Source organism: Cajanus cajan, chromosome 2, assembly GCF_000230855.2.
Source record: "Cajanus cajan strain Asha chromosome 2, NIPB_CcT2T_4, whole genome shotgun sequence".
Taxonomy (NCBI): domain Eukaryota; kingdom Viridiplantae; phylum Streptophyta; class Magnoliopsida; order Fabales; family Fabaceae; genus Cajanus; species Cajanus cajan.
In genome coordinates this window covers 49185822-49199511 of record NC_138518.1, presented here as the reverse complement: position 1 = coordinate 49199511, position 13690 = coordinate 49185822, and the positions used below count along the sequence as shown (strand labels likewise).

Below are 13690 nucleotides of genomic sequence, written 5' to 3'. Positions count from 1 at the left end.
AAAAAGGCTATCTATACCCTTACCAATCCTCTCCACTTGGTTCACTAAGAAAGGATCTAACTCTTAGGCTCCTCTAATCTCATCCATTAATTCACTAGTCACCTTCGACATACTCAATTCAATGCTTCTAAGGGTAAGCTCACAAATCAAGCTTAAATCTCTAAACTCTTCAATCAAATTTAACCTTTAAATCATCAAAACGATAGATGAAAGATCATCCTACTCAAAGCATCTCTCACCACATTGCCTTTACCTAGATAACAATTGAGATTAAAATCCTAGTCCTTAAGAAATTACAACTATCTCATTTGGTCAAAAGATATTTAAGACTCTAACAATCGCTAAATACCTCAAGCTTAGAATCATATAGGTAGTGTCATCTTGATGAAACCCTAGAGATGGTCCGGCAACACGTAGACAGTTACAAAGATCTCTTATACCTTGACCGGTTTTGTCGCTCATCGCTCTTTGAAACACACTTTTTGCTGCAATACAACAATCACGAGATGGATTGGGTACATTGTTGATCAAATAAAGCCCACAATAAGTAAGTAGTCCATTATCCCCATTACAAGTTGAGGGAATTTGAGATGATGCGAATGTTGTTATCGCCAAAGTGTAAGCCACAATAAACATGGCAAGAGCCAAAACTTTCTTCTCTCCCATCTTGTCTTGAATATCTACGCAACTCGATTATCGATTTATATTATCAATTTTAATCTTCAATTTGTTGAAAACTACCATTTATAGACATGCAGGTAAAGATTTAAAATGAAAAAAAGTTAAATGTATATTATAAAAATAGTAATTCAGTTTCAAATAATTGAAATACATGAATTTAAGAAAATATTAAGTAAATATTTATTTAGTCACAAGTAATAATATATATATATATTAATAAATTATAAGGCGCTTGTAAAATAACACTCTCATGGAACCTAAAAAGACTGAAATCATGTACTTTCCATTGAAAACTCGAATTTCTGAATAACATAAAACGTTCCAAAATAATTTTTCTTTAGCTATGAAATTACCTTCACATGTTCTCAAAAGAAAATCCAAAGCTAAAGACATGGTTTGCACCTGTAAGTGATGTTCATGCCATGCAAGAAAGACAACACAACAAAAAGGAATGAAAAGGCCTCTCGCACATGTATAGGCACGTACAAACAGTATAGATAGTATCAAAACAGCACCACGTATGTCCCATATTAAATGCAAACCAATCATTGTTCAATGTCAAGCTTATATATATATACTCCTCCACTTCACAAGAAACAAAAGACTCGTTAGGAGTCAAGCTTTTAATTTTATATGCATGAGGTACCAATCACATTTTGAACAAGGCGCGTGCATTTGGAGTAGTATATATAGGAGGATGCAAACAAGAAAAAATGTCCACATAACATGGGCATCTAACACTTAGCCCACTCTAACTAAAGCAAAATTTGTTAGAAAGCAAGTAGAGTATCAAAGTTGCGCATGGTCGCTTTTGATTCCATATTATAGGTTTCCCACCATAACACCCTCAAGGCTCAGGCAGAAGACCTTGGGGACCCTACCAAACAGACTTCCAATCCACCTAAAAAAAATAGGCATGAATGAAAAGACTCCAAAACCCAAACAGAAAAATCACAACGCACCCATCGTATGTATAGCCCTTTATGATGCTTTAAGCCAAGCCTGAAGTTTTACCATACTAGAACACCTTCTGTAGGCTTTTCAAAAGGCCAAGATAACTTCGATTTCACCCCGATACACCGCTTCTTAAACTTGCTCAAATCTCGGATAAGCTTCTCACACTAGGCAAATTACGCATATGCATCATAAGTCATACACGCCCATCGTCTGAAACACAATATCTCACAAAAACAGTTTCACACCTTCATTATAACTCATTTACAAATATTGTCAGGTTAAAGAACTACCAAGGACCTCTCAAGAGTTATTATGTTTTAACGTTAACAAACTTGTACGCTTTTGCAAGGATATGTTAAAGGAAATACTATTAATCATGTTACACCCCAAGTTTTCTAAAATTAATGAAATTAAATACGGATACTTTCATTAATTAAACTAGTTATAGATATATATACATATACATATACATATATTAAATACTTCTATTAATAACGATTGTTTTTAACCTAATAATAAATGTTTACAAAATTGTTTTGTATAATTTTTAGTAGAGAAATATGTGTTTTTATAATATTTTGCTAAAATAAAAACCTAGAGAAAAATACTTTGTTTTTATATTTGTTAAGGTAAGGGTGTTTATACTTTAATGTAGAATAGGAGGGAAATGGAAATTTTGAATCTGTTGGAAAAATTAAATACATTGTATTCTTTGATTTATTTTTAAAAATATACAATAGAAACCTAATGACTCTTTAAGTATATACCACGTAAAAGAGAAATGTTTTGAACAAAAAATATTTTTCATTAATATATTAATTACATTTTTTTTTAGTTTACATTGCAACTTTAATTGATACTCACAAAAACTTTAATTGATAAAGCGAAAATATTATTGCATTTTTATCCCATTTTGGTTTACTCTTTTAGTGAATTTTGTCTAAATTTAAGTTTTACATTATAACATCTTTTTGTCATTCTTAGTGATGTGAAAATATAAAAATAAATAGAAAAGGTATTAAAGTCAATCCACCTATTACAAAAGCTTTTGAATTATGCTAAACTGCACGAAAAACTATATTTTTGTGTATAGAGAAAGAAAATAAAAGGATTATGGTGTATTCATTTAGTTGTCTTTTGATTCCATATTAGAGGTTTCCCACCTTAACACCCTCAAGGCTCAAGCAGAAGACATTGGGGACCCTACCAAACAGACTTGCAATCTGACTAAAAAGAAATATGCATGAATATTGCAAAGACTCCAAACACAAACACAGTTAGTCTAGTTATTTGAAAATTTATTTTTACGGGGAGAGTGTAGAGAAATACGAATGCATCAAATAACCAGGATTGAGAATTTTTTTTGTCATATAATTACAAATAGTTGGGTAGTGTAATTGAATTGACAGTGAACTACTATTAAAGCATAATTTATTAATCTGACATGGGTATTGTTACACCAATTTGACATGGGTTAAAAGCATACATAACCCTATGGTTTAACATGAAAATAAACCTTCTGTTGTCACTTGATTCCATCTATTTAACCCCGACTGGATTACTTATTATCAACACACTTATGTTATCACGGGTTCAATGACCAAAGTAAACAATTATACATAAATTAATTTTTGTTTTGGTTTAGTGTGAGAGGCCCATGTACACATAACTCCATCGAAAAAGAAGTTTTTATTCCACAGGCACCAGGAAGCCTTGCTTCTTTATCTTGATGAAACCCTAGAGATGGTCCGGCAACACGTAGACAGTTACAAAGATCTCTTATACCTTGACCGGTTTTGTCGCTCATGGCTCTTTGAAACACACTTTTTGCTGCAATACAACAATCACGAGATGGATTGGGTACATTGTTGATCAAATAAAGCCCACAATAAGTAAGTAGTCCATTATCCCCATTACAAGTTGAGGGAATTTGAGATGATGCGAATGTTGTTATCGCCAAAGTGTAAGCCACAATAAACATGGCAAGAGCCAAAACTTTCTTCTCTCCCATCTTGTCTTGAATATCTACGCAACTCGATTATCGATTTATATTATCAAGTTTGATCTTCAATTTGTTGAAAACTACCATTTATAGACATGCAGGTAAAGATTTAAAACGAAAAAAAGTTAAATGTATATTATAAAAATAGTAATTCAGTTTCAAATAATTGAAATACATGAATTTAAGAAAATATTAAGTAAATATTTATTTAGTCACAAGTAATAATATATATATATATATATATATAGATTAATAAATTATAAGGCGCTTGTAAAATAACACTCTCATGGCACCTAAAAAGACTGAAATCATGTACTTTCCATTGAAAACTCGAATTTCTGAATAACATAAAACGTTCCAAAATAATTTTTCTTTAGGTATGAAATTACCTTCACATGTTCTCAAAAGAAAATCCAAAGCTAAAGACATGGTTTGCACCTGTAAGTGATGTTCATGCCATGCAAGAAAGACAACACAACAAAAAGGAATGAAAAGGCATCTCGCACATGTATAGGCACGTACAAACAGTATAGATAGTATCAAAACAGTACCACGTATCTCCCATATTAAATGCAAACCAATCATTGTTCAATGTCAAGCTCATATATATATACTCCTCCACTTCACAAGAAACAAAAGACTCGTTAGGAGTCAAGCTTTTAATTTTATATGCATGAGGTACCAATCACATTTCGAACAAGGCGCGTGCATTTGGAGTAGTATATATAGGAGGATGCAAACAAGAAAAAATGTCCACATAACATGGGCATCTAACACTTAGCCCACTCTAACTAAAGCAAAATTTGTTAGAAAGCAAGTAGAGTATCAAAGTTGTGCATGGTCGCTTTTGATTCCATATTATAGGTTTCCCACCATAACACCCTCAAGGCTCAGGCAGAAGACCTTGGGGACCTTAACAAACAGACTTCCAATCCACCTAAAAAAAATAGGCATGAATGAAAAGACTCTAAAACCCAAACACAGAAAAATCGCAACGCACCCATCGTATGTATAGCCCTTTATGATGCTTTAAGCCAAGCCTGAAGTTTTACCATACTAGAACACCTTCTGTAGGCTTTTCAAAAGGCCAAGATAACTTCGATTTCACACCGAGACACCGCTTCTTAAACTTGCTCAAATCTCGGATAAGCTTCTCACACTAGGCAAATTACGCATATGCATCATAAGTCATACACGCCCATCGTCTGAAACACAATATCTCACAAAAACAGTTTCACACCTTCATTATAACTCATTTACAAATATTGTCAGGTTAAAGAACTACCAAGGACCTCTCAAGAGTTATTATGTTTTAACGTTAACAAACTTGTACGCTTTTGCAAGGATATGTTAAAGGAAATACTATTAATCATGTTACACCCCAAGTTTTCTAAAATTAATGAAATTAAATACGGATACTTTCATTAATTAAACTAGTTATAGATATATATACATATACATATACATATATTAAATACTTCTATTAATAACGATTGTTTTTAACCTAATAATAAATGTTTACAAAATTGTTTTGTATAATTTTTAGTAGAGAAATATGTGTTTTTATAATATTTTGCTAAAATAAAAACCTAGAGAAAAATACTTTGTTTTTATATTTGTTAAGGTAAGGGTGTTTATACTTTAATGTAGAATAGGAGGGAAATGGAAATTTTGAATCTGTTGGAAAAATTAAATACATTGTATTCTTTGATTTATTTTTAAAAATATACAATAGAAACCTAATGACTCTTTAAGTATATACCACGTAAAAGAGAAATGTTTTGAACAAAAAATATTTTTCATTAATATATTAATTACATTTTTTTTAGTTTACATTGCAACTTTAATTGATACTCAGAAAAACTTTAATTGATAAAGCGAAAATATTATTGCATTTTTATCCCATTTTGGTTTACTCTTTTAGTGAATTTTGTCTAAATTTAAGTTTTACATTATAACATCTTTTTATCATTCTTAGTGATGTGAAAATATAAAAATAAATAAAAAAGGTATTAAAGTCAATCCACCTATTACAAAAGCTTTTGAATTATGCTAAACTGCACGAAAAACTATATTTTTGTGTTTAGAGAAAGAAAATAAAAGGATTATGGTGTATTCATTTAGTTGTCTTTTGATTCCATATTAGAGGTTTCCCACCTTAACACCCTCAAGGCTCAGGCAGAAGACATTGGGGACCCTACCAAACAGACTTGCAATCTGACTAAAAAGAAATATGCATGAATATTGCAAAGACTCCAAACACAAACACAGTTAGTCTAGTTATTTGAAAATTTATTTTTACGGGGAGAGTGTAGAGAAATACGAATGCATCAAATAACCAGGATTGAGAATTCTTTTTGTCATATAATTACAAATAGTTGGGTAGTGTAATTGAATTGACAGTGAACTACTATTAAAGCATAATTTATTAATCTGACATGGGTATTGTTACACCAATTTGACATGGGTTAAAAGCATACATAACCCTATGGTTTAACATGAAAATAAACCTTCTGTTGTCACTTGATTCCATCTATTTAACCCCGACTGGATTACATATTATCAACACACTTATGTTATCACGGGTTCAATGACCAAAGTAAACAATTATACATAAATTAATTTTTTTTTTGGTTTAGTGTGAGAGGCCCATGTACACATAACTCCATCGAAAAAGAAGTTTTTATTCCACAGGCACCAGGAAGCCTTGCTTCTTTATCTTGATGAAACCCTAGAGATGGTCCCCCAACACGTAGACAGTTACAAAGATCTCTTATACCTTGACCGGTTTTGTCGCTCATGGCTCTTTGAAACACACTTTTTGCTGCAATACAACAATCACGAGATGGATTGGGTACATTGTTGATCAAATAAAGCCCACAATAAGTAAGTAGTCCATTATCCCCATTACAAGTTGAGGGAATTTGAGATGATGCGAATGTTGTTATCGCCAAAGTGTAAGCCACAATAAACATGGCAAGAGCCAAAACTTTCTTCTCTCCCATCTTGTCTTGAATATCTACGCAACTCGATTATCGATTTATATTATCAAGTTTGATCTTCAATTTGTTCAAAACTACCATTTATAGACATGCAGGTAAAGATTTAAAACGAAAAAAAGTTAAATGTATATTATAAAAATAGTAATTCAGTTTCAAATAATTGAAATACATGAATTTAAGAAAATATTAAGTAAATATTTATTTAGTCACAAGTAATAATATATATATATATATATATATAGATTAATAAATTATAAGGCGCTTGTAAAATAACACTCTCATGGCACCTAAAAAGACTGAAATCATGTACTTTCCATTGAAAACTCGAATTTCTGAATAACATAAAACGTTCCAAAATAATTTTTCTTTAGGTATGAAATTACTTTCACATGTTCTCAAAAGAAAATCCAAAGCTAAAGACATGGTTTGCACCTGTAAGTGATGTTCATGCCATGCAAGAAAGACAACACAACAAAAAGGAATGAAAAGGCATCTCGCACATGTATAGGCACGTACAAACAGTATAGATAGTATCAAAACAGTACCACGTATCTCCCATATTAAATTCAAACCAATCATTGTTCAATGTCAAGCTCATATATATATACTCCTCCACTTCACAAGAAACAAAAGACTCGTTAGGAGTCAAGCTTTTAATTTTATATGCATGAGGTACCAATCACATTTTGAACAAGGCGCGTGCATTTGGAGTAGTATATATAGGAGGATGAAAACAAGAAAAAATGTCCACATAACATGGGCATCTAACACTTAGCCCACTCTAACTAAAGCAAAATTTGTTAGAAAGCAAGTAGAGTATCAAAGTTGCGCATGGTCGCTTTTGATTCCATATTATAGGTTTCCCACCATAACACCCTCAAGGCTCAGGCAGAAGACCTTGGGGACCCTACCAAACAGACTTCCAATCTACCTAAAAAACATAGGCATGAATGTAAAGACTCCAAAACCCAAACACAGAAAAATCGCAACGCACCCATCGTATGTATAGCCCTTTATGATGCTTTAAGCCAAGCCTGAAGTTTTACCATACTAGAACACCTTCTGTAGGCTTTTCAAAAGGCCAAGATAACTTCGATTTCACACCGATACACCGCTTCTTAAACTTGCTCAAATCTCGGATAAGCTTCTCACACTAGGCAAATTACGCATATGCATCATAAGTCATACACGCCCATCGTCTGAAACACAATATCTCACAAAAACAGTTTCACACCTTCATTATAACTCATTTACAAATATTGTCAGGTTAAAGAACTACCAAGGACCTCTCAAGAGTTATTATGTTTTAACGTTAACAAACTTGTACGCTTTTGCAAGGATATGTTAAAGGAAATACTATTAATCATGTTACACCCCAAGTTTTCTAAAATTAATGAAATTAAATACGGATACTTTCATTAATTAAACTAGTTATAGATATATATACATATACATATACATATATTAAATACTTCTATTAATAACGATTGTTTTTAACCTAATAATAAATGTTTACAAAATTGTTTTGTATTATTTTTAGTAGAGAAATATGTATTTTTATAATATTTTGCTAAAATAAAAACCTAGAGAAAAATACTTTGTTTTTATATTTGTTAAGGTAAGGGTGTTTATACTTTAATGTAGAATAGGAGGGAAATGGAAATTTTGAATCTGTTGGAAAAATTAAATACATTGTATTCTTTGATTTATTTTTAAAAATATACAATAGAAACCTAATGACTCTTTAAGTATATACCACGTAAAAGAGAAATGTTTTGAACAAAAAATATTTTTCATTAATATATTAATTACATTTTTTTTAGTTTTCATTGCAACTTTAATTGATACTCACAAAAACTTTAATTGATAAAGCGAAAATATTATGCATTTTTATCCCATTTTGGTTTACTCTTTTAGTGAATTTTGTCTAAATTTAAGTTTTACATTATAACATCTTTTTATCATTCTTAGTGATGTGAAAATATAAAAATAAATAGAAAAGGTATTAAAGTCAATCCACCTATTACAAAAGCTTTTGAATTATGCTAAACTGCACGAAAAACTATATTTTTGTGTTTAGAGAAAGAAAATAAAAGGATTATGGTGTATTCATTTAGTTGTCTTTTGATTCCATATTAGAGGTTTCCCACCTTAACACCCTCAAGGCTCAGGCAGAAGACATTGGGGACCCTACCAAACAGACTTGCAATCTGACTAAAAAGAAATATGCATGAATATTGCAAAGACTCCAAACACAAACACAGTTAGTCTAGTTATTTGAAAATTTATTTTTACGGGGAGAGTGTAGAGAAATACGAATGCATCAAATAACCAGGATTGAGAATTTTTTTTGTCATATAATTACAAATAGTTGGGTAGTGTAATTGAATTGACAGTGAACTACTATTAAAGCATAATTTATTAATCTGACATGGGTATTGTTACACCAATTTGACATGGGTTAAAAGCATACATAACCCTATGGTTTAACATGAAAATAAAACTTTTGTTGTCACTTGATTCCATCTATTTAACCCCGACTGGATTACTTATTATCAACACACTTATGTTATCACGGGTTCAATGACCAAAGTAAACAATTATACATAAATTAATTTTTGTTTTGGTTTAGTGTGAGAGGCCCATGTACACATAACTCCATCGAAAAAGAAGTTTTTATTCCACAGGCACCAGGAAGCCTTGCTTCTTTATCTTGATGAAACCCTAGAGATGGTCCGGCAACACGTAGACAGTTACAAAGATCTCTTATACCTTGACCGGTTTTGTCGCTCATGGCTCTTTGAAACACACTTTTTGCTGCAATACAACAATCACGAGATGGATTGGGTACATTGTTGATCAAATAAAGCCCACAATAAGTAAGTAGTCCATTATCCCCATTACAAGTTGAGGGAATTTGAGATGATGCGAATGTTGTTATCGCCAAAGTGTAAGCCACAATAAACATGGCAAGAGCCAAAACTTTCTTCTCTCCCATCTTGTCTTGAATATCTACGCAACTCGATTATCGATTTATATTATCAAGTTTGATCTTCAATTTGTTGAAAACTACCATTTATAGACATGCAGGTAAAGATTTAAAACGAAAAAAAGTTAAATGTATATTATAAAAATAGTAATTCAGTTTCAAATAATTGAAATACATGAATTTAAGAAAATATTAAGTAAATATTTATTTAGTCACAAGTAATAATATATATATATATAGATTAATAAATTATAAGGCGCTTGTAAAATAACACTCTCATGGCACCTAAAAAGACTGAAATCATGTACTTTCCATTGAAAACTTGAATTTCTGAATAACATAAAACGTTCCAAAATAATTTTTCTTTAGGTATGAAATTACTTTCACATGTTCTCAAAAGAAAATCCAAAGCTAAAGACATGGTTTGCACCTGTAAGTGATGTTCATGCCATGCAAGAAAGACAACACAACAAAAAGGAATGAAAAGGCATCTCGCACATGTATAGGCACGTATAAACAGTATAGATAGTATCAAAACAGTACCACGTATCTCCCATGTTAAATGCAAACCAATCATTGTTCAATGTCAAGCTCATATATATATACTCCTCCACTTCACAAGAAACAAAAGACTCGTTAGGAGTCAAGCTTTTAATTTTATATGCATGAGGTACCAATCACATTTTGAACAAGGCGCGTGCATTTGGAGTAGTATATATAGGAGGATGAAAACAAGAAAAAATGTCCACATAACATGGGCATCTAACACTTAGCCCACTCTAACTAAAGCAAAATTTGTTAGAAAGCAAGTAGAGTATCAAAGTTGCGCATGGTCGCTTTTGATTCCATATTATAGGTTTCCCACCATAACACCCTCAAGGCTCAGGCAGAAGACCTTGGGGACCCTACCAAACAGACTTCCAATCTACCTAAAAAACATAGGCATGAATGTAAAGACTCCAAAACCCAAACACAGAAAAATCGCAACGCACCCATCGTATGTATAGCCCTTTATGATGCTTTAAGCCAAGCCTGAAGTTTTACCATACTAGAACACCTTCTGTAGGCTTTTCAAAAGGCCAAGATAACTTCGATTTCACACCGATACACCGCTTCTTAAACTTGCTCAAATCTCGGATAAGCTTCTCACACTAGGCAAATTACGCATATGCATCATAAGTCATACACGCCCATCGTCTGAAACACAATATCTCACAAAAACAGTTTCACACCTTCATTATAACTCATTTACAAATATTGTCAAGTTAAAGAACTACCAAGGACCTCTCAAGAGTTATTATGTTTTAACGTTAACAAACTTGTACGCTTTTGCAAGGATATGTTAAAGGAAATACTATTAATCATGTTACACCCCAAGTTTTCTAAAATTAATGAAATTAAATACGGATACTTTCATTAATTAAACTAGTTATAGATATATATACATGTACATATACATATATTAAATACTTCTATTAATAACGATTGTTTTTAACCTAATAATAAATGTTTACAAAATTGTTTTGTATAATTTTTAGTAGAGAAATATGTGTTTTTATAATATTTTGCTAAAATAAAAACCTAGAGAAAAATACTTTGTTTTTATATTTGTTAAGGTAAGGGTGTTTATACTTTAATGTAGAATATGAGGGAAATGGAAATTTTGAATCTGTTGGAAAAATTAAATACATTGTATTCTTTGATTTATTTTTAAAAATATACAATAGAAACCTAATGACTCTTTAAGTATATACCACGTAAAAGAGAAATGTTTTGAACAAAAAATATTTTTCATTAATATATTAATTACATTTTTTTTAGTTTACATTGCAACTTTAATTGATACTCACAAAAACTTTAATTGATAAAGCGAAAATATTATTGCATTTTTATCCCATTTTGGTTTACTCTTTTAGTGAATTTTGTCTAAATTTAAGTTTTACATTATAACATCTTTTTATCATTCTTAGTGATGTGAAAATATAAAAATAAATAGAAAAGGTATTAAAGTCAATCCACCTATTACAAAAGCTTTTGAATTATGCTAAACTGCACGAAAAACTATATTTTTGTGTTTAGAGAAAGAAAATAAAAGGATTATGGTGTATTCATTTAGTTGTCTTTTGATTCCATATTAGAGGTTTCCCACCTTAACACCCTCAAGGCTCAGGCAGAAGACATTGGGGACCCTACCAAACAGACTTGCAATCTGACTAAAAAGAAATATGCATGAATATTGCAAAGACTCCAAACACAAACACAGTTAGTCTAGTTATTTGAAAATTTATTTTTACGGGGAGAGTGTAGAGAAATACGAATGCATCAAATAACCAGGATTGAGAATTTTTTTTGTCATATAATTACAAATAGTTGGGTAGTGTAATTGAATTGACAGTGAACTACTATTAAAGCATAATTTATTAATCTGACATGGGTATTGTTACACCAATTTGACATGGGTTAAAAGCATACATAACCCTATGGTTTAACATGAAAATAAAACTTTTGTTGTCACTTGATTCCATCTATTTAACCCCGACTGGATTACTTATTATCAACACACTTATGTTATCACGGGTTCAATGACCAAAGTAAACAATTATACATAAATTAATTTTTGTTTTGGTTTAGTGTGAGAGGCCCATGTACACATAACTCCATCGAAAAAGAAGTTTTTATTCCACAGGCACCAGGAAGCCTTGCTTCTTTATCTTGATGAAACCCTAGAGATGGTCCGGCAACACGTAGACAGTTACAAAGATCTCTTATACCTTGACCGGTTTTGTCGCTCATGGCTCTTTGAAACACACTTTTTGCTGCAATACAACAATCACGAGATGGATTGGGTACATTGTTGATCAAATAAAGCCCACAATAAGTAAGTAGTCCATTATCCCCATTACAAGTTGAGGGAATTTGAGATGATGCGAATGTTGTTATCGCCAAAGTGTAAGCCACAATAAACATGGCAAGAGCCAAAACTTTCTTCTCTCCCATCTTGTCTTGAATATCTACGCAACTCGATTATCGATTTAAATTATCAAGTTTGATCTTCAATTTGTTGAAAACTACCATTTATAGACATGCGGGTAAAGATTTAAAACGAAAAAAAGTTAAATGTATATTATAAAAATAGTAATTCAGTTTCAAATAATTGAAATACATGAATTTAAGAAAATATTAAGTAAATATTTATTTAGTCACAAGTAATAATATATATATATATAGATTAATAAATTATAAGGCGCTTGTAAAATAACACTCTCATGGCACCTAAAAAGACTGAAATCATGTACTTTCCATTGAAAACTTGAATTTCTGAATAACATAAAACGTTCCAAAATAATTTTTCTTTAGGTATGAAATTACTTTCACATGTTCTCAAAAGAAAATCCAAAGCTAAAGACATGGTTTGCACCTGTAAGTGATGTTCATGCCATGCAAGAAAGACAACACAACAAAAAGGAATGAAAAGGCATCTCGCACATGTATAGGCACGTACAAACAGTATAGATAGTATCAAAATAGTACCACGTATCTCCCATATTAAATGCAAACCAATCATTGTTCAATGTCAAGCTCATATATATATACTCCTCCACTTCACAAGAAACAAAAGACTCGTTAGGAGTCAAGCTTTTAATTTTATATGCATGAGGTACCAATCACATTTTGAACAAGGCGCGTGCATTTGGAGTAGTATATATAGGAGGATGCAAACAAGAAAAAATGTCCACATAACATGGGCATCTAACACTTAGCCCACTCTAACTAAAGCAAATTTTGTTAGAAAGCAAGTAGAGTATCAAAGTTGCGCATGGTCGCTTTTGATTCCATATTATAGGTTTCCCACCATAACACCCTCAAGGCTCAGGCAGAAGACCTTGGGGACCCTACCAAACAGACTTCCAATCCACCTAAAAAAAATAGGCATGAATGAAAAGACTCCAAAACCCAAACACAGAAAAATCGCAACGCACCCATCGTATGTATAGCCCTTTATGATGCTTTAAGCCAAGCCTGAAGTTTTACCATACTAGAACACCTTCTGTAGGCTTT

The 13690-nt window shown here is 31.6% G+C and overlaps 4 protein-coding genes across 4 annotated transcripts; all 4 read right to left on the bottom strand.

Moving 5' to 3' along the window:
• Nucleotides 1-3262: 3262 nt before the first annotated feature.
• LOC145955001 (non-specific lipid-transfer protein AP10-like) lies at nucleotides 3263-3649 on the bottom strand. The gene has a single exon (XM_083069696.1). The coding sequence runs from the start codon at nucleotides 3647-3649 to the stop codon at nucleotides 3263-3265; it is 387 nt and encodes a 128-aa protein (XP_082925822.1).
• Nucleotides 3650-4821: 1172 nt separating this feature from the next.
• Nucleotides 4822-6645, bottom strand: LOC145955000 (non-specific lipid-transfer protein AP10-like). The gene is made up of 2 exons (XM_083069695.1): nucleotides 6298-6645; nucleotides 4822-4845 (listed from the first exon to the last, which is right to left on the bottom strand). Exons 1-2 carry the CDS (start codon nucleotides 6643-6645, stop codon nucleotides 4822-4824), a joined length of 372 nt encoding a protein of 123 aa, XP_082925821.1.
• Nucleotides 6646-9253: 2608 nt separating this feature from the next.
• On the bottom strand, nucleotides 9254-9640 carry LOC145954999 (non-specific lipid-transfer protein AP10-like). Its single transcript, XM_083069694.1, has one exon. The coding sequence runs from the start codon at nucleotides 9638-9640 to the stop codon at nucleotides 9254-9256; it is 387 nt and encodes a 128-aa protein (XP_082925820.1).
• A 1164-nt stretch (nucleotides 9641-10804) lies between these two features.
• On the bottom strand, nucleotides 10805-12628 carry LOC145954998 (non-specific lipid-transfer protein AP10-like). The gene is made up of 2 exons (XM_083069693.1): nucleotides 12281-12628; nucleotides 10805-10828 (listed from the first exon to the last, which is right to left on the bottom strand). Exons 1-2 carry the CDS (start codon nucleotides 12626-12628, stop codon nucleotides 10805-10807), a joined length of 372 nt encoding a protein of 123 aa, XP_082925819.1.
• Between the last annotated feature and the right edge of the window lie 1062 nt (nucleotides 12629-13690).